Source organism: Cannabis sativa, chromosome 1 (genome assembly GCF_029168945.1).
Source record: "Cannabis sativa cultivar Pink pepper isolate KNU-18-1 chromosome 1, ASM2916894v1, whole genome shotgun sequence".
NCBI lineage: Eukaryota > Viridiplantae > Streptophyta > Magnoliopsida > Rosales > Cannabaceae > Cannabis > Cannabis sativa.
Genome location: NC_083601.1, coordinates 27,032,723 through 27,059,327, shown reverse-complemented (window position 1 = coordinate 27,059,327; position 26,605 = coordinate 27,032,723). Strand labels below are relative to the sequence as shown.

At 31.3% G+C, this 26,605-nt stretch overlaps 3 protein-coding genes across 5 annotated transcripts; 1 reads left to right on the top strand and 2 right to left on the bottom strand.

Moving 5' to 3' along the window:
• Nucleotides 1–3,883: 3,883 nt before the first annotated feature.
• Nucleotides 3,884–10,887, bottom strand: LOC115706716 (putative 3,4-dihydroxy-2-butanone kinase). Its single transcript, XM_030634434.2, has 20 exons — nt 10,580–10,887; nt 10,140–10,213; nt 9,966–10,029; nt 9,519–9,631; nt 9,375–9,422; nt 9,144–9,215; nt 8,918–9,007; nt 8,548–8,721; nt 8,269–8,352; nt 7,686–7,741; nt 7,372–7,502; nt 7,194–7,286; nt 7,040–7,104; nt 6,335–6,478; nt 6,196–6,236; nt 5,225–5,308; nt 5,049–5,122; nt 4,865–4,977; nt 4,698–4,793; nt 3,884–4,339 (listed from the first exon to the last, which is right to left on the bottom strand). The coding sequence occupies exons 1-20, from the start codon at nt 10,617–10,619 to the stop codon at nt 4,214–4,216; spliced, it is 1,782 nt and encodes a 593-aa protein (XP_030490294.2). The 5' UTR covers nt 10,620–10,887; the 3' UTR covers nt 3,884–4,213.
• Nucleotides 10,888–12,380: 1,493 nt separating this feature from the next.
• LOC115708241 (uncharacterized) lies at nt 12,381–20,286 on the bottom strand. Of its 2 annotated transcripts, none has more exons than XM_030636457.2 (13): nt 19,992–20,286; nt 19,501–19,572; nt 18,992–19,135; nt 17,544–18,431; nt 17,156–17,246; nt 16,987–17,057; nt 15,584–16,628; nt 15,202–15,494; nt 14,785–14,891; nt 14,164–14,311; nt 13,716–13,865; nt 13,341–13,513; nt 12,381–13,197 (listed from the first exon to the last, which is right to left on the bottom strand). In XM_030636457.2, exons 1-12 carry the CDS (start codon nt 20,175–20,177, stop codon nt 13,454–13,456), a joined length of 3,255 nt encoding a protein of 1,084 aa, XP_030492317.2. In that variant the 5' UTR covers nt 20,178–20,286; the 3' UTR covers nt 12,381–13,197; nt 13,341–13,453. The 2 variants fall into 2 exon arrangements, with proteins under 2 accessions (XP_030492317.2, XP_030492318.2); XM_030636458.2 differs by having other exon boundaries at nt 12,386–13,197; nt 17,544–18,428.
• Nucleotides 20,287–22,041: 1,755 nt separating this feature from the next.
• Nucleotides 22,042–24,608, top strand: LOC115707305 (uncharacterized). Of its 2 annotated transcripts, none has more exons than XM_030635220.2 (2): nt 22,042–22,841; nt 24,519–24,608. In XM_030635220.2, exons 1-2 carry the CDS (start codon nt 22,584–22,586, stop codon nt 24,567–24,569), a joined length of 309 nt encoding a protein of 102 aa, XP_030491080.2. In that variant the 5' UTR covers nt 22,042–22,583; the 3' UTR covers nt 24,570–24,608. The 2 variants fall into 2 exon arrangements, with proteins under 2 accessions (XP_030491080.2, XP_030491078.2); XM_030635218.2 differs by lacking the exon at nt 24,519–24,608 and adding an exon at nt 23,942–24,469.
• The last annotated feature ends 1,997 nt before the right edge of the window (nt 24,609–26,605 follow it).

The following is a 26,605-nucleotide window of genomic DNA, read 5'->3' as shown; positions in this document are numbered from 1 at the left end:
AATGGTATCAAAGCCTTGACCCAGCCGGAAGTGTGGTCGACGAGGACGTTGAACCCCGTAAGGGGGGTGATTGTGACAGTCAGTAGTCCCGTGATCCGTAAGGGGAAACACCGGGTAAGCTGTGCAATCCCACACCGCCTGGGAAGGTCAAGTGGGATGATTCTGAGACTGTGTGGGTATGGGACTACACAGTTGAAGAGAGCTTAAATGGATTGATTGGTACTACCTATGTCAACAAAGTGCATCTTGTTTTTCGGTAGCCCATCACGAAAGAACTCCACAGTTAAGCGTGCTTGACTTGGAGCAATTTTAGGATGAGTGACCTTCTGGGAAATTTCCCAGGAAGCGTGCGAGTGAGGACAAAGCATGCTGGAAACACTCGTGTTGGTCTGTAGGGTCAGTCATCAATCTAGGAAGCAGCCAGAGTGGCGTACTCGTGTATAAGAGTCATTATTCCGTGGGTGGAAGGACCCAATGGAGGCTTGAAGCGGGGACGTTACAAAGCCCTTGAAAATAGACGAGACCTTGACAAAATTTAATAGAAACTAGAATGGATTTTGATTGTATCTCATTGAACATAAATAAGTATCTAATATATCCAATTGGATGTTTCCAAGGCCTATCGTAGGAATGAAATAAAAAAAATTTAAAAAAAAAATACGAGCTACATTGTGAAAATAATAAGAGACTTGAAACCCTTGAAAGTAGATTTGACCTTGTCAAAATCGAATAGAAAATAGAGTGGACCTTGACAGTTTCTCATTGAACATAAATAAGGTTAGCTCTAATATTTTTTATTGGCTTTAGGCAGGGCCTATCATAAGGTGAAAATGATATCTATATATATATATATACAGGGCCTATCATATAAATACGTTCAATGTGTTGGTATGAATTATGGTGATAAATAATTATACTTGGTGAGCCATGCAAGTGGAATTGACTTATGTACGGTGTATTTTTTACATAAGTTTCATTGTGAGCTTAGAGATTCATACTTGTACATGTTTTGAGAGTATTGTTGTAGTATTGAATGATTAGGATTTTTTTTCTCAACAAGAAAAACACTGAAGTTCTTGAAATAGCGTAAAAGGTATTCTTAACAACTGAGGTAAGAAGAGTGGACATCTGTGCATAGGGTGTATGTTGAAACATACGAATTTATTATAAGTTTGATGTTCATGTGCTTATGAGATTTTGTATTATGAATTGTTGTTTATGTTAGTATTGTTAGCATGTGATAGTGATAAGGCTTTTAACTGTTTGTGTGAGAATAACACTTTTAGGATATGTTTTCTACTGCTTGTGTGAGCATAGCACTAGCAGGATATTTTGTTTTGGCTGCTTGTATGGGTTTACTTGTAGGTTATCTTATCATGGGTGGGTACAACTTGTGATAAGGGATTGCCTTATTAGATACCGAGTGTGACAACAACAAAAGGCAGGGCAAGTTACACTTCATGTTTGATCAACATGTGGGAGACATAACTCTTCTTACTGGGTGTTAGCTCACGAGTACTTTGTGTGCAGGTAAAAAGATAAACCAAACAGTGAGAATGTGAGCTCAAGACATATATTACATGTTAAGGGATTGTTACAATGTTTTGATTTTAATTGTTTCTGTAAAGTCTTTTTTTTTGGCAAATTAGTTGACAAAATATTTTTTTCTTTTATGGTAAGATTTTTGTGCATTCATAACCGATTTCTTACCTTGTTTATTCGGTTTGTAGTTGCTCTTTTCCTTGTTAGGAAAGTTGCACTTTTCAGCTGAACTTTCCTTTGTTTGGAAACTTCTTAAAAGAGAAGCAATTCTCTTTTGGAAAGTTGTCTTTTTAGGGAAACTTTGATTATTGCCTTTTCTTTATTGATTTCGATTGTATCTTGATACAATCAGAATATCTAATCTGTTTTTGGCAGGAATCAAGCATTGATAGAGGATCGGACCCGATTATAGCAAGTTTCCCGTTTCTGGTCTGATCTGCTGCGTTAGCATCCGAATACGATCTTTGCCGCATCGTGTTTTCTTAGGAAAGTTTTTGTACAGCTGTAGATTCGATCTTGTGACTGTCTCTAAGGTTTCTATGTTCTATAAATAGAGCCTAGAGAGCAACCATTCGAATTAGCTCTTCCATTAATCATTTTTTGCACTTATATTATTTGAGAGAAGAGAGTTTTTCTTTGTTTTGTGAGAGCCTAGTTGTTCATCTAGGTTCTAGTTGTCTATTTTTGTTCTTACTCTGTTGTGAAGAACTACTTGACTGAACAAGAGATTGGTTTCGGGAGAAGACTTGATAAAGCCTTACTTCGGGAGGAAGTAAGCACTTGGTCTTCGGGAGAAGACTTGTTGAAGCCTTACTTCGGAAGGAAGTAAGCACTCACACTTCAAAGACGAAGGGAGTTCGGGCTTGAAGGTGTTTCAAGAAGTCAGATTCATAAAGTGGATTACAAAGGATTGCGGCAATACTTTAGAGGGAGTCTAAACTTGTTTAAGTCAATTGTCTTTGTAATTTTGATACTTTATTAATTCATTTCATTCTCTGGGCGTGGCCCCGTGGACTAGGAGTGTTCGGGAGAATACTGATACCACGTATAAATCTCTTGTGTCAAGTTATTTAATTTTCTACAAATATTTTATATTCTGCCTGTTCTGTTTTGTCGCTACAAAATGAGTTTCTGCTTCTGCAGACACATACAGTTTTATATTTTCTTATATATAATTGACATTTGCAAAAACATAATTTTTTTAGTTTCATTTAAGGTTATAATACGGATATTTTTGTAAAGCTTTATAGTTTAAAGATTATGAATAAATTGATGTTTTGTTTTAAAAATAATGAGATCTCATGCTTAGTTATTTTTCAATAAAAAAGTCTTTCATTGTTTTTATCTTAAATTATTTTATACAGACTATCGTGTGTAACATCTCGAGAAATTAGGGCGTTACAGAAAAAAGCTACAGGATCTGGAAACCTTTGACGATGAGAACCTGTACCCGCTATTTGTTTGGCTCGTTGAGACCTGGAGGTGCCCAGATTAGACCCAAAACTCACAGCTCTGACGATCCCTTTTGACAGCAACAGAATAGTGAGGGACCTTTAAGAGTTATGGATCTAGGGTCTTCAGAACTCTGCAAAGCCATCTATGACATTTGTTTGGACCCACGGTGGTCGAAGTTAGCTCCATCCGTACACAACCGAGAGAGACGAGAGTGACAACGAGAGGGAGTCGAGGTAATGGGTTTCCAGAGGTTGCGAGCACACTGGTGTGGTCCGTTTCGATCATTGTCGACTGGAGGATGGCCATCATGGCCTAGCCGTTGTGTGACAATGAACAGAGAGAAAGAGGTGGGATTAAGTGAAAGGAAAGGGGAAAGCTTAGTTTATAAGGGAAATTAAGGTTTTTTTATTTATTCTTTTATTTATTTAGTAAAAAAAGAAAAAAAAATATTTTTTTAGTAAATTAATTAATTTATTTTATTTGTTCAGTTTCATTATTTTATTTTATTTTTAAATATTTATTTACGTGAGTTAATAATATAATATCATGTGTACATTGTATCTATGTAGACAATATCATATGTACATATAGACATCCATCTTAGTAGTTAACAATCAACAATAAATGAGAAAAAGTAAATGCTAACAGAACTTAAGATTAAAGAGTTTTACTACCAAAATTTAAGTTTTAAGAGTTAATTGCTAACGAGCTGACACTATTAGGGATTATGCCGCAATTTACTCCATAAAGTTTCATTCCATATTTTTTAATACTCTAGCATGATTTTGTTGAATTGAACCATATTAGCACTAAAATGAATGACTGAAGTGGTTCCTGCCAATCCAACAATAAACATAAAAAGAAAAAAAAAAGGAGAGAGAATAGATTACAAGTTAAAGTTCCAGCCATTCCTCCTATTTCCAACTCCACATGCTTAAAAATGCAAATTATTCTGTGTGAGAAGATGTCAACAAACATATTTGTATAGTTAAAACAACTTAGTCTCCGAGTCTCAAAAGACAAACATTAAAACATGAACAGGCGCTCAACTCTCTCGGCATTATGCATAAAAAAGCATAAGCGGAAAGCTTAAAATTGTTAAGACCGTAAATTATAAAAGACGGGCAAAAATAAAAAACAAAAAAGACAAGGATTTTGTTGGTTGATCTGAGGGCGCAGAAATTGAACATCGAACCACATGAGGGCGTATGCATAATCATGAAGGCTGGCATTTGTCTTTAACAGCTAAAGCTGCTGCTCTGTACCAAGACGCTGCAGCCATTGCACCTGGATCTGGTACCGACGCAAGTATCTCCCCAGATACATATGTCGACCGGCCAGCCTACACCAACAATGCATTTGCTAAGGAAAGCTTTCTTCAAGTTTGACAATTTTCTAGACTAGAAGTATTGACAGAGTCATCATAACAAGACAACTATTTCACTTTCTTAGTTACCTTTCATGACCAAAAAAAATTGAAATACAAACAGAAAATGCAATAATATAAGCTGAGAGCAGACAATGAAGAATCAGGAGGATAAAATATATGTTTTTTTACTCAATTTTCTGAGCTCTCCATTTCTCATTGCTAAAGATTCAACAAGGAAATGTCTTCCCCCTTATTATTGCTAGTAAACGATGCTAATGCAACAGAGGAACACATAAATGGTAAAGAGCAAAAGGATCAGAAATAGTTTCACCTGTGCCTGCATGTGCATGGTTGACTCAGCCCCAGCCAAAGCTGCTTCTGATGAAAGGAGAAAAGCAGTAACAGAGTTTTCCCCAGCATTTAACTTCTGTATGTGGAAAGGGTTATAAGTACCAAAGCCATAGAATGAGTCCAGAATTAAATAACAATAATAATGACCTCCTGGAGAACTGTCGAAGCTGGAATAAAGGCATCTAACAATGTGCGATAGCCAGCACTAGCTCCCCCATATTTACTAACTGCAGCAATAGCAGCTTCGAGTGCTTCAGCCCCTGGAATAAGAAAATAGGTTAAATTAACTCGAGCTAAGGTTAGTTACTATTGCAGTATGCAATCATCTCACATTTCTTTGCTGTGGCATCTGACTGGGTGCTTGTTTTTAATTGAGCGTAGGCCGCCTTACAAAATATATTATATCTGGTCAAAATAAAAACACAAGTCTTAGTTTTTCTTTAACTGAACATAATCATATTAAGAAAGGAAAGATAAATCAAGATCAAAATTTGGAGAAGTAAGCACATGATCCCGCTTGTTCCGCCCATAACTCTTCCAATCGATGATCCAATTTCATTCACCGTTTCAGCAGCATCATTCAGAGGATAGCTAGAGATAAAAACCATAAAGTAATTAGTTATCCACTACCATTTAGTAAGATCTTTTTCTTTTTCTATAATTGGGTTACGCCAAAAAACTGCCTAAGCAGGCTTAGTGCAAAACTAAAACCTAAGCAAAAATTGCATATTTTACCCAGCCAAATCCCTACACTTTGATATTCTTTTATAATAGTTAGAATCAACTCCTTTTCAACACAAACAATTTATAAGTTAGAAGCCAAGCAAGAACCTGAATAACACAGCCTTTCAGATATATTCAGTGGAAGAAAAACGAGAAACCAAAAAATTATCATTCAAGAAAATAACATGGGATTCACAAGGGAAATTCCCGTAAATATCCACTTCTAAACCGGAATAAAGTCAAGTTCTTCTCGTTCAGATTTTTAAACACAACACAGTATAACCTTTCTATTTAAGAATACTCTATTCAATAATAACCTCTAATTTATTATATAAAAAAAATTAAGTTCCAATTTGAGTCATTTATAAATAAGAATAACTTTTAAATTGTAATTAGTTATACATTTTCTAAATCTCATTTTAAAAAAGTATACATTTATATAATAATAATTATATCTTAATAAAATATATATAATTTATAAATTTATTTATATAGAATTAATAATTTTATTCCAAATTGTAATACATGTAAAAATATTATATTTATTCAAAAATAATTTTATTATGATATAGTACTAAGGATTGTTTAGTGTTATTGTTGTTACATTTGATACTTTTTGGTGTTTCTTTTTTTAGTATATCTATTTAGTTATAATCTCTCAAGTGTATTCTTAGATAGAGGTTCTAATGTAGTATCATTCTTACATTCTAATATTTCCTTTAATTTTAAGAAGAAGAAAGAAAAATTAGACTCACGTTCCCAAGTCCTCCAATATTGCAGCTGCACCTTTATACATCTGCATAAGAAAGTATAATTAAAATATAACAAGTGCAACATTCCACACTCCCAACAATCAACGGCATAAGATAACAGAGACAAAGAGATAACACTCACTGTTGACCCACAGTCACCATCACCTGCTTTACTATCCCACTCATTCAAACTATCCACGATCTTGATTACTGCATTTGCGGCTGCTTCAATAGCCACCTCAAGAAGCTGCCCTTCTTCATTCAGTTGCAGCGGCCGACCTAATGACTAGAAAAAGAGGCAAACATATATAAAAGTCAGGCTTCAATCTTGTAGCTAAAGTTATCAGGGATAGCAGTAATCTATATATAAGATAAGACAATTCATTATAACGATGAAACAATAAACACAAGGTTTTAATATTAGAAAAGTGACAAGATTAGAATTAACACAGCCCTCGTAATTTATGATACATAAGGATAACAAATACCAATGCAAATCCCTAGCAAATATCACAAAAACTAAATAATTAATTTGGACCATAAGACTCCAGTTGAAACATGGTAATAGTTGACATCCATTGAAAATCAGAAGAGTTGGGCAATTGTAAATTTCAGACGGCGAAGAAAAGTGATGAGAATGGATCATATAAACTAAATGGTTTGAATTTATTGCTCAACTTTGAATTATGATTATATAAAACATAGCTTCAATAATTCAAAATATTGAGCCAAATTATGTTTAAAGCACCTCATGTATCTGCCACTTAAATCTGTGAGATGAAAAAAAATCTGAGAATTAGTCTTTTCCTAACACAATATCCCATGTTTTTCTTTTATATGAACATACCTCCTCGCTCTTTGTTGAACGGGATGGAGGCACTGGAACAGGAATCTTGGCTGGTGGGTGGCTACCTGCAACAACGTCTACAGAGCTAAAAAAAAAGCACTTTGACTTCTATTTTCTAGATACGCGAGATAAATATATATCAAAAGATACAGACCATCAACACCAACAGGCCAAGCCGGAGCTTTAGTTGGAGCATCCAAAAGCTGCAAAATATCTTGATCCGCTTTCATGATGGAAATCGAGAAACCTGATAAAGGATAAGACTGAGAACATCTTATTTTTCTCATCAATTAGCTATTTCTTTTTCCTTTTTCTTTTTTTCTAAATCAGACCTGCCATATCAAGAGAAGTCATAAATGATCCTGTATACACTCTATCAACAGCCAGTCCATGCTCCAGTTGCAACTTTGGTACTGCTTTTCCAGAGGCAATCATCAGTTCCATCACAGGAGTGGCACCTAAACTGCAATTGATAAGCATTTATTTTCTAATTCATTCAAATGAAGATGCATCATAGCAATTTAATAACCATCTCTATCTTCATACATATCTTAGCCACACAATTTAATTTTGATTAAAAATATATTTTTCAGTCACATTCATATCTATAAATTTATATTGACAAAAATAAACCATCTTAATCTACCCGTTAATCATAAGGACGACTCTGTTTCCTCTTGTAATCGGAACATAGTTGGTCTCCTGCAAAGAAAAATATTTGGATGATGTGAGATTGAATGTCTTGTAAGATGAAGAAAAAATTATTCACTAAAATCTCACCAATGCCTAATATCTATAATATGTCAGTTATGAAATATCAGGGAGGTACTTTTAGAAGAGAGATGGGGAGGGGGAAGAAGTAGAAGGTGGTAACAATGGCCACCTAAATAAATTGCTATATATGTTAGCATAACCTAGAGAATGGAATCCAGAAACTGAATCTCACTAGAATATTGTTGGGCAACTAAACTGAATCTAGATGCCTCATTTTATTAATTCCTGGATTGTAATTAAAATAGAAATTTATAAAGGGGACCATAGAAACAAATAAATATTGTTAGGCAACTAAACAGGTATACAGAATTACCTCCTCTGGCTACAATTAAAAGATGATACATACAACTGTGTACAACTTCTGTGAAGCAGAAAATTTTAAAAAATTTCTAATGAATTTCCAGCATATTTGCTATTTACTTAAAAGGGGTTCTCCCTAAAGTATTGTGCCATACCGACGATAATATCTGGTTCAAAACATGAGAAACAACTACATCAACCGGTTGAAGGTCAGCCACAGCAGCACCAGGTTCTCCATGCTGTAACAATTTGAAATATCCAGTTTAGGTTCATTACACTTATTAAAGATAATAAATCTTATTTTCTATTCTCTTGGCAGTCAAATTAAACTATTTTATGTTATACAGAAACCAGCAACAATGAAACTGTTTATCATGATTAAGCTACAATGATGAAAATTACTAATATAAGCATTACACAGTGTATTAACATACAATTCCAAGACCCAATTCCATCTTTCCTGGGCCCAAACGATCTGATGTAACTTGACCAGGCAGTGTGCAAACAGATAATGCAACACCCATTGTTCCAACCATTTCAGATGCCCGTTTGGCTTCAGCAGCAACATGAGCAAGTGAAAGCCCAGCAGCAGCAGCAGCCCCAGCAACCTAGTTTTCACAATTAAAGGATACAGAATCCATAAGTAATATATGTCACTGAATATTTAGCAAAGGACATTAATAATTGAACTACAGTATTATGGCATAATCAAATCAGGATTTACATGCATCATAAATATTTCAACTCTTTACAATCTAGTCCTATATTTGCACATGCATAATGCAAAAAAGAGCGAGAAAAAACCTTGTGAACAAGAATCGTGCCAGCCAAACCCCTTCGACCAGCTATGCCTCTAGGTGGAGGTAGTGCACAATCATCTCCAACAATCACAATCTGCAAGGTTTAAAATGTGATTCCATAAGAGTGTTAAACCTTTTCATAAATATGATAGTACAGTTAATTATTTAACTAAACCAACCCAGAGATTAGAAGAATTAGATAGGAAAAGGAAATCCAAATGAAAACGTACCTCAATGTTATAACCTTCAGATTTTGCTTGTTCAGCAGCCAAACCAAAATTTAAGCGGTCACCAGTATAATTCTATAAACACCCAGATCGTAAAACCATGTATCAAAAAATGAGTTTCATGGCTCTTTGAAATTTAAAACACTACACTTCTTGTTGTAAAATACATGTGTGGATCTATCGAATGATGTATTGTCATGCTGGCTGATGCCATAATGACAAAAAGAAATATACCTTGACTATTAGAAGACAGCCCATTGGACCCGTTACAGCTCGAATGCCCTAAAGTTCAACGACATCAGATTATCCTCTAATTTTATATAACTGATAGGGTGAACATCCTCTTTAATTACACGAATAAATTGGAAGAGATCATACAGCTAGAATTGAATCGACCGGTGGAGAGGCAAAAACATCCCCACAAATTGCTGCTGTCAGCATCCCTTCCCCCACAAATCCAGCATGTGCAGGCTCATGCCCACTTCCACCTCCTGCATCATTTAATCCAGAGTACAACAAAAGGATCATTTCATACTTCCAACTCAATTCAAATTATGCATTTCACTTAGTTTTGGAACATTAAAAAAAACTAAAAATTTTCTCTAGTCTTGACTCTGAACAAGGTTCCATAACTTAAAGATTAAAAAAAAAAAGAAAAGCGCAATGCACCCAGAACAGGCATAGAGATTAACCACTATGGATATTTTATTTACAACCATATAATTAGGTGGGTGAGTTTGGGTCAGTCAGTCCATACACTATGCTTAACAAATAACAACAATAACAATAACTAGAAACAAATGCTAAGAAAATATAATAAAATACCTGATATAATAGCAACTTTACTATATGTTGCAGCAGAAACATCAGCACGTAATACAACCTTCACCTGCATTTCCCACAATGAGCAAAGAAATGATGATGATGATGATAAATCCATAGCTTTAGAATATACAAAATAAAAACAAAAGAATTTTAAGTAAAGACCAAGAATAGGACCTGAGGAAAGCCATCTAAGTATTGCAAACCAGGGTATGTTTCCACAAGACCCTCAATGAACTCAGTCACCACATCTACACCCACCACCACAAAAACACCATAACATTACATAATTTAAACATGCATCAGCCGACCCTTTCAAAAACTTTAATCAATCAACGAGAAATGATCAATCTTTAAAATCAACAAAAACCAGCAATAACACATAACATCAACAAAATTATTCTAGTTTCGTTTCGGGTTTCCCAGAATTCAAAATAAAAACAATAATGATTAAAAACCCAGAAAAAAAAAATCTTATTACACAAGATGGAAAATTGGTGCATGTATATTAGAATCAAAAACAGTATATATTTGAGTCTGCGGGTAATGCATTTTTAAAAGAATAGTGAAAAGGGTTTAGTTGAGGAAGGGAAAAAGAGCGTTGTAGTGGTACCAACCATTGGGGTCGTTCATGAGCTTCTTGCCCTGAAAAGCCATGGCGAAGGAAGGAATCGGAGTCAGAAAAGAGAGAGAGGTTGGTGAGTGAAGCAATAAAGTCAAAAAGGCCTCCTCCTCTGTCTTCTCTCCCCTGGCGGAATACTGGTTGTTTCCGTCGTCAGAGAGCCAGAATATTAAATTAATTTATAATTTTATTTGGATGAATATTCATATATATAGATATATATATATATAAATTAATACAATAATTATGGAAATATATTTTTTAAATGGATAACCCTCATTAATTACCATTATAGAAATATATTTGGTGAACTTTGTTTACTACTGCTATATACATATATATTTATTTTATTTATTTATTTTTTTTGAAAAAAAAAGTCTCTTCACATCAAAAGAAAAAAAATTCCTTTTATCATATTTAATTGTATGACTGACATTAATTATATATGTAATTTAAGCATGTAAATTTTTTTAAGCATATTTATCATATATTTTTTCTTAAGCATGTAAATTAAAAGAGTCTATATACATCTACTTTGTATCCTATTTGGAAAAAAATCACTAAACAAATAAATAAAATATTTAGGATAATATTTCAAGTATTTTTGGTAAAATAGTCATTTTATTTTTGTAAATATTAATTATTTTGTTTAATGATTTTATTTTATAATTTCCTGCAAATTAATGACATCCAGTAACTATGTGTAATTATTTGACAAGTTGCAAAATTTTTATATATTCTAGTAAATAAAGTGTAAGATTTGTTTGTGAATAAAGTGCATAAGTCTTTGATTATTTTTTAAGTATCTATACTTTAGTCAATTTTATATTAGACTCTGTTGGCAGAAATGTCACTTACTATCATAGTTTTTTTCATAAGGAATATTACTATTTTATTTTATGGTATACTTGTAAAATATACTTTTTGTAAGAAAAAATATTGATACAATTTTTTTTTTTTTGAGTATTAAAATAAAACTGTCTAATTGATACATTTTTTTTTTGATGGAACAATTGATACATAATAAATAGAATAATACACAACTCTTTTTTTTTTTCTGTCATATACATAACCTAATCAATAATAATGATAGAAATATGTAACAAATGAAAAATAAAGAATTTTTATTTTATTTAGCTGTGTTTCATGTTTTCTTTTAGACTGATAAATAAAAGGTAACAAATTGCTTTTGGAAAGTTTTGGATATTATTATTATTGTTAGTGTATTATTAGAAAAAGCGTATTCTTATCCTAATTACTTTTACAAATCAAATACAGCTTACACAATTCCAAACAAAGCAATGGGAATTTAATATTATAGATGATAATATTGTTTATTATTAAAATAATAAGAGAGAAGGAAAGATTAACTAAATGATGATAGAGTGGCATCCAATTTTAGGGAAGCTTCTTATTGAATAAATTTAAAACAACATTTTCTAGAGATTTTATTAGGAAACTTCGTCAGCCAAAATAGAAAAAGAACAAGAAATTGCAATTAAAAAGAAAGAGAAATGTGGTGTGTATTACAACATTTTTTTGTGATAGCATATAAGACAAAACGTCTTTATTAAATGTTTCTTGTTATATTGTGTTATTTCTTTTTTACAAAAGATTCGATTACGAACAATCTTAATATTTTATATTCAATTTCATAAGAATTCAAAGAAAGGGAGAAATAAATGTTTGACTTTTGAGGAAAAAAGATAAAATGTTGGGATAATAACAAAAAGTACATCTTACCCCACCTTATTCTAACAAATTATTATAATTTTGCAAATAAATAACATTTATACGTATTTTTTTACTAAAAAAATATATACATTTTGGTTCGACTAATCTAGGAAAATTTGCCAGAATATAAATTCAGCATTATAAACATTATTCTTTCTTTTATAATACTTTAAAAAAAATTGTAAAACTGTTTCAAAAAAAAAAATACAAATATCTCTAGAACTCTCTTGGGTAGGCTTTGAAATAGATCACTCATTTTTCTTGTAATTTATGTCAAAAATATCTATTGCATGCTTTTCTCTTTGGATAGATGAGTCCATGCTCTATGACCAGACACTGCATATTATGACAGATGGCAAAAAAGTACCACCTCCAAGTTTTTTTTCTTTCTTCCATGTCAAATCTTTATAAATATTGAATATAATTGACTATTAAGTATTTGTACATTTGAAACCATGGGTAAATACATACATACAAAATGGCAGTTATACACATAACTATAATACATTTAAAAAAAAAATAATAAAATAAAAGAGCACCAAAGATCTCATATCTTCCTCATTCTGTCTCTTCTTTTAACTTCTATCTTGGTATGGCCATTGGGTTAAGGTAATTTACAAAAGAGTGTTGATATAGGGTACCTCCTAGTTTTTTACTTTGTGTGGTTGATCTGGTTTTGAATTGGACCACACATTAAAATAGACATTTCATACAATACTGAACAGCTTAGGGTTTTGGTCTGAGGCTAACAGACCAAAAGCTTAAGAAGTGGTTATGTTTTCATATACAAAGGGTACTCACTCTTGTAATGGATTTTACTTGCATTGCAATCTTATCTGGTGGGGTCCAATATCCAGCTTAAGATTCCATAACACGAGCCTGAGAAAGATAAAATAGGCATTCTTTGAGCACAAAACAAACTCTAACTGGCTTATTTGGATGATATTCCTAGTCCAAAAGATCATATACTAATAGTAATAGGAATCAACAGAGAGAACAATGAAATTTTAAATATATATTACCTTTACATGTATACCTCCTAAGTAGAGGTTTAAGCAGCAGAGTTATACTTCTTCACCTGGTTGTTTGGTAAACGAGAAACCATGTAATCATTAAACTTGACAAGGAATAGTCTTCATTCTGAGAAGGGGAGAAGTTTTCCTGAATGTAGGCTCCTCACTATCCAACTTTCAGGCTGCAAATGTGATACATGTGCATTCAGTCAATTTAAATCCAGACATTAATGAGAAAAATCGGATATTCCAAAATTTAGGGAACAACAACATAGTAACATACAAGCAACGAAATGTCATGGAAGATGGTAATTTAAAAAATATACATCATTTTACCATAGGTGGATAAAAATATATTATTCTAAATAAATATTAAGAACTGACCATCATTGGTATCTGCCGCTCATTAGCACATTGCCTTAAGTGGCGTGATGCGGTATTATCCTCAGTAACAATAACTCCCACATTTATCTGTTCCTTGTCTAGGCTATGGACCAACCAATGAAGGGTTTTAAACACTTTCCCGCCACCATGCTAGGAAATGCAGAAACAGGGAATGGTTAAGATTGTGATGATAGTCTGGTCTAGTGCGTGAAGAATACATTTAAAATTAGGAGGCATTCCTTAAAAGCCATACGAAAGACCAGTATAACAAATTTTTGCATGTCATGTTATTTCTCATTCATTAGCCGTTCATTATAATATAGGTTGTTCTTGTCCTATTTAAAGAGATACATAATGCATTTAGACATGTATTTCTCTTGCCAATAATAAGACATGTAAATAGCATTGAGAATACTGCAAGTAATAAAATCTTAACATGGAAACATACCTTGACTATTCTAGAAAATTTGGTACAAAAATTAGGCTTCCCATGAAGCATGATTCCAACTTTGTCAAAAATACTATTATTGTTATCGTCATAATCTAGCTTCTCAATGCTGTTACTGTGTACGTATTGCCATGGTAAAATCATGTATCTGCAAAAGAATAAATTTGATTGATGCAGCCATAAAGAGATTCATACAAATATAAGCTTGCTCACATAAGTCAGCACAGTTTATGGCCTATTTTAAAGCAGTGAATGTGATATACATTCCAAAAATTTAAATCATGATCTTAATGATAATGATAATAATTAAGAAAAAATTAGATTTGATTTCCTTGATTATTTATTAGCTCTACTCTTTCATTTTGCCACCATATGATATTCCCTTTTAGTACACCAATTTTACATGTGTTGTTGTTGGATCACATTAAAGTTATCGAAGTAGAAAAAGCCTTCTGCATACTCTAGAATATGTCGGAACAATTAATACAGGTTGTTTGAAGAATCTTCCTATTCGCTGAGATGGTTCTAGAAGGACTCATTTCTAGGAAAAGAAACAAGATATAATCCCATGTGGCCATGAACAAATTGAAAAATGATATTTGAACAAGAAGTACAACTTACTTCTCAGGTGCTACAATAAAACCTGCTCCAACCGAATCAGTAACCCAATCGGCCTTCAATAACAAAGCATTTGCTACACATCCATACAAGAACTTGATAGTTTGATGCTGAGAGAAATAAGAAAGAACTTTTTAAGAAACAAGTATTCGAATGTAATTCAAACGTACCAAGTATAGAGATGTTGTAATTATAGGATATACAAGAGCAAAATACAGTCTTATTTTACATTATAGGGAGTCACCACCTCGTAATTAAAATATAAATGACTTTTCAAGTTTTTGATTTATGAGAAGTAGAAGTAACAAATTGTAAAGATGGTTTGTGGACCTAAGTCTAAACACAAAAGCAATTTTGTCAAATCCACCATTCCAAAGAGAAAAAGTAGAAAATTGAAATATATATACATTTAATATTCACCTTTTCTGAGGATATGATAATAGGAAGCTGGTACCAATTACTTCTTGACCATCGTTTTCTCCTTGAATTTGGAGGAGAAGGAATATCAGTTAGAATAATACCACCGTGTTTCTGTATTTGTCGTTTAACATCCTTAGCCTTCTGGGTTGAAAGTCCAGTTAGCAGAAATTGTATTCCTTGGAATATCAATCCCTTACCAACCTGAGAACAACAACCAAGGAAACCTTTTTGACTATGATGGTGTGACCTTTTGGCAATATACTTAATCTTTTTGCTAGTGACCATAGCCGAGCCTACATTTAAACAACAAACAAAAACATAACATCAGTTCCAAACTTTTTTTACTTAGTGGTATTAAATTTACTCAGCAACCAAGCCTGACAGTTTCTTTTGGAGGAATGCAGCTCTCGAATGTTCTTCTTTGGCTTTATTTTCACTTCTTCAGAGAAGCGAACCCTTTTTCGAGCAGGAAAGTGTCTATCACGGGAATTCTTGTCGTTGGATTGTCTCTTTTGAAGTCCTTTAAATTTTTGAAATCCGATAACATCATCTGGTTGCGGTGCTTGTTCGGGATGCAAATCTCCACTGGATTTTAAAATGAAAAGTGCAGAAGCTAACTGTGGGTGTGTTAGCTTTTTGAATTTGTCAACTGAGTTCCCATTCATAATAGTTTCACAAACTTCCTCATTCTCATTTTCAGCAAAAGAATTGTGAATAGAATTGAAAGATGGCAACTGCTTAGAACTCATTTTATTAGAACCACCAATGCAATTCATATTCTGTTTGAGAGCACTATCTTTCCATGGATCACAACTTAGTGATTGAAATGACTGATTATAGTGAGCACTTTTCCCATTAGATGCAGAAAGATTTTGTGGAATAAGCATACTATACATCTTGAGTGAAGAAAGCTGTCTTCTAACTATACCTTCAGAACCTTCATTAGCTATGTCAGTGTTTCCACACTGAAATTCAACAAGTTTTGAGAGGTTGTGTGAATTTTCTATTTCAAGATCTACAGTGGATCTGAAGTGTCCTTCATTCCCATTTTCCATAACATCCTGATTCTGAACTTCAACAGATTTGGTATCTTCTGACGCAATACTGCATGGAACAACCGAGCAAAGAGGATCGCCCAAAGACAAACTTGAAGATTTCACAACATCTTGAGAAATTATTATCCCCTGATTTTCTTTGTCAAGCAGACCTGCATTGTTTATGCTTGATTGTGACCCTCCATGGGACTTGAACTCACGTATTGAAACTAGAGAGTTTGCATCCGGAGCAACGTCTGCAGATTCTGATAGTAAGCTTGTCTCACAAGCAAACGCTTTCATGATACTGTTGACATTTTTCATTTTTAACTGTGCAGAAGCATCTACTTCCTTCTGAAAGGTGGACAACTTAATCGCTGCATCTACTTCCTTCTGAAAGGTGGACAAATTAATCATTACCACATGGAAAAACATAATTTTAATTTACATGTCTTCCAGTTATGGTAAGATATATTGAAGAGAAAATTTACAATATCAGTTATTGAAACAAATTTAATCTAAATTTCGATGCTATATTTGCTGCATGTGCCTGTTCATGGGTAATGGATGCAAGGAATGCTAAATAATTCAATATTAAGAATTAAGATCGGTCAAATCGATTATGTTTTCTTACAGATTACAGCATAAAATTTCCTAAACTCAATAACAGATAGAATAATTAAAAGTATGAAAGCATGTTGAAATTATTGGCATGCATATTTGAAGGAATTAGATAGACAAAAACAGGCACCTTTGTTGACCAGCCACCTAGCCATCGACTTTGAAATCGTTCTGAAACTAGGTAAGTAACCCTATCTTCTCCTTCACAGAACCATAAATTGTAGGGTGCATTTCAGTTGGCAATCAACTACAGTAGGAAGAGAAGTAGCAAAGAAAAGAAATTAAATTTTTCAACTCACTGGCATCCTCTAACTTTGATTCATGAGAAGCACTTTGTTCTCTGGTTAGCAGCTGCGATGAAGTCAGAACTACCTGGGATGAGCCAACTGCCTGGGAGCAAAAGTTGCATTGTTATTTTATTATTCTTCATCATCATTTTTTTATAAGAATTGAAACTACAACATTCATAAAAATGGACATTACAACCAAATTCCATTGTTATTTCGAGTGACTACACTCTACACAGGGTGTCAAGACATCACAACTCCAGCATTCTAACATAATAAATATAGTAATAGGCAGGTTATCTAAAAGCAGGAAGCATAAACAGAGGAAAGAAACTGTTTTGCATGTTCTGTTTTTCCTTATTAGATACCTTAGATAGTAAATTATGTCAGTATAATTTACCTGTGCCATATCTATATCACGTGGACTTTTGGCTGTGGATGAATCATTTTTATTTGCTATGGCGGAGGCATTTAAACTAGGAGTAGAACCATCAATAAGATTATTGTCCCTCTCACAATTAAGAGAGTCTAAAGACAAATCTGTTATTTCTACTGTATCTAAATTTAAATTATTTTCAAGCTGGTTTGGTGTGGCAATATCATCAAAATTGATTTGCCGAGCCCAAAGTTCAGTACTGACAGAATGATTGTCATATCTGAAACAATTTTGAGAGGCTGGAGTCTCTTTGACATGAGAAACAGCTGAGCCACTAACTTGAAGATTGTAAGTATCACATGTCAATCCTACATCTTCAAAAGCATCTGTCATTGCAAAATCATCCAAATCTGAGAGAGAATCAAGCTCATCAGTTTCTTTAGTGGATAAATCAAATGAATCTTCTAGCCATTCCAATCGTGTCTGCTTCACCCGAAGGGTAACTTCCAGTAAATCTGTTGAAATTATTTCTTCTAAATCTGACCTACTATTTGCTATTTCATGTATAACCAATGCTTCAGACGCTGCAATTGAGAGTTTAACTGCATCATACAGCTCAGAATCTTTAAGATGTCCAACATTGAACTCTTTGTAGTGCCTCAGAGGATTCTTGCTCTTGCCAGGATACTTTTGGCAAGGTTCTGGCTTGGAATTTCTAGGATGCATATCTAAACCACCAGCACTGCAGCTTATTTTAGGGCAACTATTTTCTTTTCGAGCAACAGGATTTTCAAATTGCTGCACTCGTGAAATAATTTTGGAAACAGGTTGAGATGCATCTGAAGCCAAAAATTGAGAGGGAACACATAGTGCACTCTCATTAGAGAGATGGAGATGAAAATGAAGCACCTGCTGATGGAAAAACCATTTAGATTAACACAAATACTCTTACCAAGAAAGTAGAAAAGATTAAAATAAAAAATAATTAAATATCTATTTTACAAAACACAATCCTGGCTACACAAACCCAAAGAAAACAGCACAGTGCAGAAATTAATATGGGCAATTACTCTAGAATTTTGGTCAATCCATCTTAAAAAATTAGATTCTCAAAAGTTGAAGAAAAGTCATTGTCTTGCAAAGTATGTTTTGGCTTCAACGTCTTTTGAATTAACACTCCCTTAGGGGTTACTTTCTTTTAAGAAAAAGTGTAGACTAATGATACTTGAAGGATATTAGACTACCATTTGCAAAACACTAAGAGTTGTAACTTTCATGATTTGTACTCTTCATCTGAATAAATAGTTCCAAAAATGTATAATGATATTCGAATATGATAGAAAAACTCAAGGGATACTGTGAGTAAGGCTGTCTGAGAATACAAGAAAGTAACAACTTATTAAACATGCAACATGTACTTGATAAATAAAAGGGTTCTTATTAGGTAGTACCCTTGAAAACCATAATCTTACATTTTCATGAGATGAAGCCAAACTCATTGATGAATTGTCTTCTCCAGAAATGAACAGGTATAATTTATCATGCATACCTTCCTCCCTTGACAACAAAGCTACATTGTTATCAGCGCAAATGTTTCCTTGAAATGATGTGAGATCCTATCCACAGAAGTGAATAAAAACATTAGCCAAAGATTTAAAAAGGGAAGCCCTTACATTTAGACTTGGCATAACATCAGTTAAGAAGATCCATAGACGGTAGACCTGAGCTAGCTTCTTTCACACCAAAATTTACAAATAAACTAATTAAAGTTTACTTCGCACACACCAGCAACTTTAAGTACAAGAACACAAAATATGCGGGTCACTTGCTTATCAGCTATATCTCAAAATAAAATAGTTCTTAAAAAGGCCATTAAATAAAGAAATGATAGAATGCTCCGTAAATTTATATTAACAGTTGCAAAAACATAAGGAAATTCTTTTTTTTATATATATATATATAAATGAAAGAAAACCCAAACCTTAGATGAAAGCTTTGAAGACCCAAATTGTTCCACCTGATGCTGAACCCAATTAGGAGCCCAAGCTAAATCCTTCATTCAGCAGCAGATGATCAAAACATCAACATTCGTTAAAAAAAATAACATAAAGTAAAAGGCAATGAAACAATGATAAACTATAATATCCCGGAGAATAACAAAACCTATGCAATGAATGAAAATTTTCTCAATTTCCTTAAAACCCAGAATGAACCCTTCAAGATGTCCATTACTTTCCAGCCAAATAAAAAAAGTAAAATTGTCAACATCAATAGTATGGGTATGGTTAAAAAACACAATGAAACTATTACAGTGAGTTGTATAATAGTATCAAGCTATTCATTTTAAAAAAACGAAAAAAAAAAAAAAGTATTCATTTCACAAAATAAAGAAAGAATGAATGAACAAACAAACAAAACAATAAATATGATTAACAGAAAAGAAAAGGGTAAAGGGTAAGAGAAAACTTGTACCTCGGAGAACTGAGGAGGACGAAATCCTTGGGCATCCATGGATACACAACCAGAAGAAGAACCCGCGGGAGGTGACTTTACCGCCAAAATGACTATATAAACAAACGGGGAGAGAGAGAGAGAGAGAAGAACTTTGGCCGTTGGGCTTGGAGTTTTGTTTAGGCTTTGGGCTGCTTTTGAGCCCATAAAAATGGGCGGACTTCATCTTTGACATTATTAATTAGGGTAAGTTGAAAAATACCACTTTTATTAATTAATTAATTAAATTTACCTCTAATTTTATATTTAATTGAAACATACCTCTTTTTATATATATTATACTCAAAATATCCTGACATAAGAGAGTTACAGAGTATCTTGAAGTGACAGGGGCAAAATTAGTATAATATTTAAAAAAAGAGGTAAAAATGATAGACTTTAAAAAAGAGGGTAAAAATAATAGAGGACAATATAGAAAAGGTATAGAGTGTAATTTCCTCTTATTAATTTTCGTTTCTCTCTCTTGTTTGTTTGTTGTTTTTTTTTTTAATAAAATCAACTTTATTAAACAATCTGGAAAATAACAAGAGACTCTAGCTCAGCAATGAGTCAACTTATTAGTAAAAAAATTTAAATTATTTATAAAAAGAATTGAAAAGTAAATTATTTAGATCTTCTCTATGTATTTCAGTAGATATTTTTATACATAAAGTGTGGCTATTTAACAGTTTTTGTTAGTTTAACGGAATATTTTAAAAATATAAAAATATTATGTTAAATTTAATGGTATTAGTATAATTAGTTTTATAAATATATAAATATTATTATTATTTATTTTAAATTAATTTAATATATATTTATTAATATTATTTGTTTTAGTTTAATTATATTAATTTTAAAATAATTTAATTATATAAAAATATTAATATATTATTTATAACATTATTATTTTTTTATTGTTATTTTAATATTAGGAGTATGTTAATTCTAATATTCTTTAACTTTATATTTATTTTTCTTAAATTTTTAAAACTTTAAATATTTAAAAAAATAAATAAAAAATTAATTTGTTTCCCCTAGTTTATAAAATTTTAAAAATACATAATAAAAATAAAAACTAAAAAATAAAACTAAGTATAAGAAACAATAATCTAGTATACATAAATATAAATATACATATATAATGGTGGGAGTGTATCGTTCGTTGTTATAACATATTTTTCTCTTCCTATTCTTTTTTGTGATATCAGTTCTCAAAATTAACTTATCGTTAAGTAAATATATATATTTTGAGGTGAAGGGTAACAATATTGTACCAAAACACACTTGCTCTAGTTTTAAACCTCGAACTTGTTACAAGATTATACATGTGACAAAATTATACTAATAATTAATTAAATTTCATTAATTTGTGTAGATGCAAATTTACAAATTAAAGTGATATTTATAATTTGGCAAGTTCAAATACGTGTTCTAAAATAATTTATAATAAATTTTAAAATTTTGTGTAGATATATAACAGAAAGTGGAAACTGAAATTATTAAAAAAAAAAACCAATAACAAAAATGATCAATACAAAGACTCCATTTTGTTTTGTATTAGATGCAAAGTAACTACCTCTAGTTTGTACTATTAGATATATATTGGCTTTTTGTTTATTTAAAAAATATTTTTTAAAGTGTTTGGATATCATTAAAAAACAAATTATGAGTAAAGTAAAAATTATGTAAATTTTTTTAATTTTAAAAATAATTTTTCAAAAAAAAAATTAGAATAGTTTTTTACAAACACACTTTGACAGATTTTTATTAATTCTAGAAGTTAAGTCAAACCGGTAATTATAACACTTTGAGTTAGCTTGACTAGTTTCACCGGTAACATTTGCATCTTTACTTAATGAGATGGTAATTTTAACACTTTAAGTTACCTTGACTAGTTTCACTTTCACCGGTAACATTTAAGTGACTATTAGCTAAAATTAGGTAAGTTTTACCGAACTAGTAGCTATTAGCTAACAATTCCCAACAAGAAAGTTACTATAGATTTCTAGCTATAAGTTTTTCAAGTTGTTTGTCTTTTTTTATTTTTTTTAATGGAACAAATGTTTTTATTCAAGTTGTTTGTTTCATGAGAGAAAATATATACACCACACTACTTTTTTGTTGTAGTAAGAGTATGAGATGGAGTGTTCAATTCGACTAAGGATATTATCTTCCCTAACCAAATAAAGATGGGTGTGTTCTTCTTTCTATTTTACTCTTACTTTGCTTTTATTTGAATTTTCATACTTTTGAGATTTGAAGGTTATAATTAAACTAATCCTCATAAATCTTTTCTTAATATATAAACACAGGCACACACGTATGATAATGATGAATTTTTCACATGTTAAACTCTCTTTTTTCCTCTTCCTTTCTAAAAAGAAAAAAGTGGCTAAAATGATTAGTTCCATCATAATCTCAATGTCTTGACCATTATTCAAACACACACAAACAAAAAAGAAAGAGAAAATCAGAGAAAAGTCTAAAGAAACAAGAATATAAATTATACAAGTAACAGAAAGCTATAAAGGGTGTAGTTATATATAAATATATATATTGTTAATTTATTGGATGGATGAGCAAAATTGGTCATTTGTAAGGCCATTAATGGAGTTGAATGAAGAGCTGAAATGTGTGATTGAGAGAGCATGGGCTATACATGGTAAGCTCAACAGTGAAATCGAACAGAGTATTAAGCTCTGTAAGGTTTGTTCAGAGCATGGTCGCTTATGCGATGTAGCAGATCAGATCCCAGTTGAGGAAAGGGAGAGCTTGATTGGCATAAGAGATTCATTGAAGCAAGTTGAGAACACCCTTTTGTTTCAACACGTAAGTACCATTCATTCACAAAAGATTCCTTTTTAATATATATCTATTCTATATAAAGTTTGTCTATATAATTGAATTATTGTGTTTATGAGAAATTTATGAATAATATTTTTTTAAAATAATTTTTTATTCAAAAATAGTATATTTTTTTTTTATTACAATGTATTTTAATATTAATTTTTAAATAAATTAATATTACTTTTAAATTTTAATCGGGTTTATGAGAAATTTATGGGTAATTTTTTTTTTAAAATAATTTTCTATTCAAAAATAATAATTTTTTTTATGAAGATGTATTTTAATATTAATTTTTAAATACATTAATATTACTTTTAAATTTTAATATTATAAACCTAACCGGAAACACAATCTCTGAAAATTCTCAATAAAATAACTAACCCCAAAAGGATGAGCAACCAATCGTGATTATTTAGGATAATCATTTATAATTTCTTTTTCTAAATCTCAAACCCTCAAACCCTATATTGCTATTGAATTATTGCCTCATCTTCTATGCCGTAATTCATGGTCTCTCTGTTGCGATTCCTCACTTTTTGTTTATTTGGGTGTAATATTCAGTGTTCTATTAGCGAGTTATTCTTTGTTGCTCAAGTAATTATTTATTTGAGTTAGTCTTCTATTCCCTTGCTATATTGCTTTACTTTTAAACAGTTTTGGGATATGCGAAATATAATGTCATCCGTTAGAGAGTTTGTTGGGCACACCAAAAGTAACAAGATATCCTTTTCAATTTATAATCCTTAAATTTTTGATGATGTTCATTTTGAAAGGCTAGGTGTAATTGTAATGTCGGAGTAGCTAGATTTTTCCCAGAAGATAAAACTCACATCAAGACACGCCATCATTGCGCACCCATTCTAACGAATACTATTTTTCTAAGCTCATATCTAACACACAATCCTATGGGAACAACATAAAATTGGGTTGAACCAAGATGAGATAAACATTTTTAAGTGTATTACCTTTTAATATAATAAAAAATACATAGCATAAAATTTAGTATACGTGCCTCGCAGGTAACTTTTTACTAGTATATATATATATTTATATAATGATCAATGGTTGTGGTGTGGACTCAGAAACTACTGTGTTGGCAAGAGAAAGAGAAAAATGAAGCTGTAATTTATTTGAAAGAAAGCAGAAGAGCTTTAATTGAGTTGGTGAGGAGTTATGAAGGGAAATCACCACCACCAAATGTGTTAAGAGAGTTAAATGAATGTTTTGGTAATCAAAATATAGTTCTTCACAGCTTTAAAGATGGTGAAGAAGAAGCCAATAACAACAGATGGTGGAATAAGTACTATTGGCCAAAACCTTTTGGATTTTCAATCAAGTGTTTAATATTTTTGGGTACCATATCATGTATGATTAGTTTTAGTCATTATTATAGGAGTTCCAACCCCAAAGTTGTTGCTTCATTTTCGGATTCAAAACAAGCTCAAGTCTCAAGGTCAAGGACCAAAGATCCTCCTTTCAATGTTTTTCAGGCCAGGGGTTGAGTTAGTACTAATTAAACATATTTTGTTTTTTAATTGGAAGAAGGATTCTAATTAATTCTTCGAATGATGCTTGATAAGTTATTATATACTTTTTTATTTTTTTTGTAAGGATAAGGTTTATACTATTTTCACAAGTTTCTTTTGCTTCGGTTTGAAGGAATGTCCAGTTGCAAACTTGCAGTGCTACTTCATCAATCATCAAATGTAAGCAAGAATTAAGGAAATGGACAACAATATTTGTGAAAAACGACAATTGTTTGTATACTCAAAGCGCAATCCTTCAATGCAAAAAATAAATAAATAAAATTGGATAAATACTAAATACTATTTTGATTTCTATTTTGTAAAATGTTAATTAACAATTTAAAATTTGTTTTTTTTTTTTAATAATACAAAATAGACCCTGAATTTAATTTTCGTCTATTTTTTTAATATAACTAATATAAAATTTAACTTATGTTTTATTAAATAACAATTTAAAGTTTGTTTTTTTCAATAATACATAATAGATTCTAAATTTAATTTTCGTCTATTTTTTTTAATATAACTAATATAAAGTCATTTTCTAACACAAACAGATAAATAAAAATTTAATAAGTGTAGTCAAGATACTTTAAGGTAAGATTATTATTAAATTTTAATTCGATAAAAATTAAATTTATGACCTATTTTACATTATTTTAAAAAGTACAATGTATGAACTGTCATTTAACAAAATACAAAATTCAATTAATAAGTTTTACAAAACACATAGCCCTGCATCGTGTTTACCTTAAAATTTAAGTACTATTATTTTATTTACAACATAATGTTTTTTTAACATGAAAATTTTAAATACTTTAATTTGAAATTTTTTTTATTATATCAAAATTAAAATTTTCTTGTATTATAGTAATTAGATCAAAATTTAATAGTTTAACATTTTTAAAATTAATATTTATAATTTTTTTTATATTATCTAAATAATAAACACTGTGTTTCATATATATTAATAATTTATTTTTTAAAATAAATTTATTCACAATTTGCTCCCTCCATTAATATTTACGCTAATCACCTTCCAAAAGTAATTAAATTTAATATGAATTCTAATTAGCTTCATTCCATTTTTTTTCCTTTTTTTCTTGTAGGGATTTTTATTTTCATCAATATACATATTCTATTTTCTTCTTTTATATTTAATATGATTATTATTTTTTAGAAGAAAAACCCAAAATGTCCAAGAGCAATAATTCTTAAAAAAGAGGAATTTAGATGATATCATCAAAGATGTATGGCATCGGCCATAAAATAATAATTAATAATATGACCACCAAACCTTGCTAATAGTCACATCCAAAGCTTACTTAGTAAGATTGTGGGCAACACAACATTAAATATCCTGGAATAATGAGAAAAACTCATATTATAGAGTCAAATTAGGATGAATGTCTCTTAAAATTAAGCGTAGCGACGAGTCCAAAAATATATTATTATTGATCTTGTTAACCATATTGAGATAGTCAGTTTCGAATTGAACATTATCCAACCCAAGAAGATGACATTGGATACGAGCATGGCGAAGAACAAGAGCTTCCACAATTTTAGCTTGAAAAAAGCCAACCATGTGCCTGATAGCCGAGACAAAGACAATCCCATGAGCATCACAAATAACCATATCCATGCTACAAAAAGTACTTTCCAAGTCTAAAGTTGCATCAATATTAACTTTAAAATAAAGCCAACTCTGAGATTCGGCGGACCTTAAAAAAAAAATAAAAATTATTAAGTCGTTTAGTTAAAATATACGTAGTATTTTTGAAAACTACTAAAAAAATATATTTTTTTAAACCTTTGGACTAGGTGGGCCCTAAGCGTGAGCCCGATAAGGCTTAGCTCAGGCCCGATCCTACCTTAAAACAACCTCCTAGAGAAAATACCCAACAAAACACAATAGGAAGAAATAAATTAGGCACGATATGCCCAAAAAGAACTTCGATGAAATTTTTGATAATCACTCAAAAAAGTATACTAAACTCTGCCTTAACCACCAAAAGAATTATTATGGTTCATTTTATTTCTTTTATACTAAACTCTCCCCGTAATAACAAAGGCTAACTCCAAATGTGAATTAGGCAATAGAAGGATAGATAAAAGAAATATAATTATTAGGAATAATTTTATTAGGGTTTTTTTCATTTTTACACTTCAAAACAGCTTTTTTTTTTTTTTTTTTAGTATTTATACGAAATTCTATATAGAAAC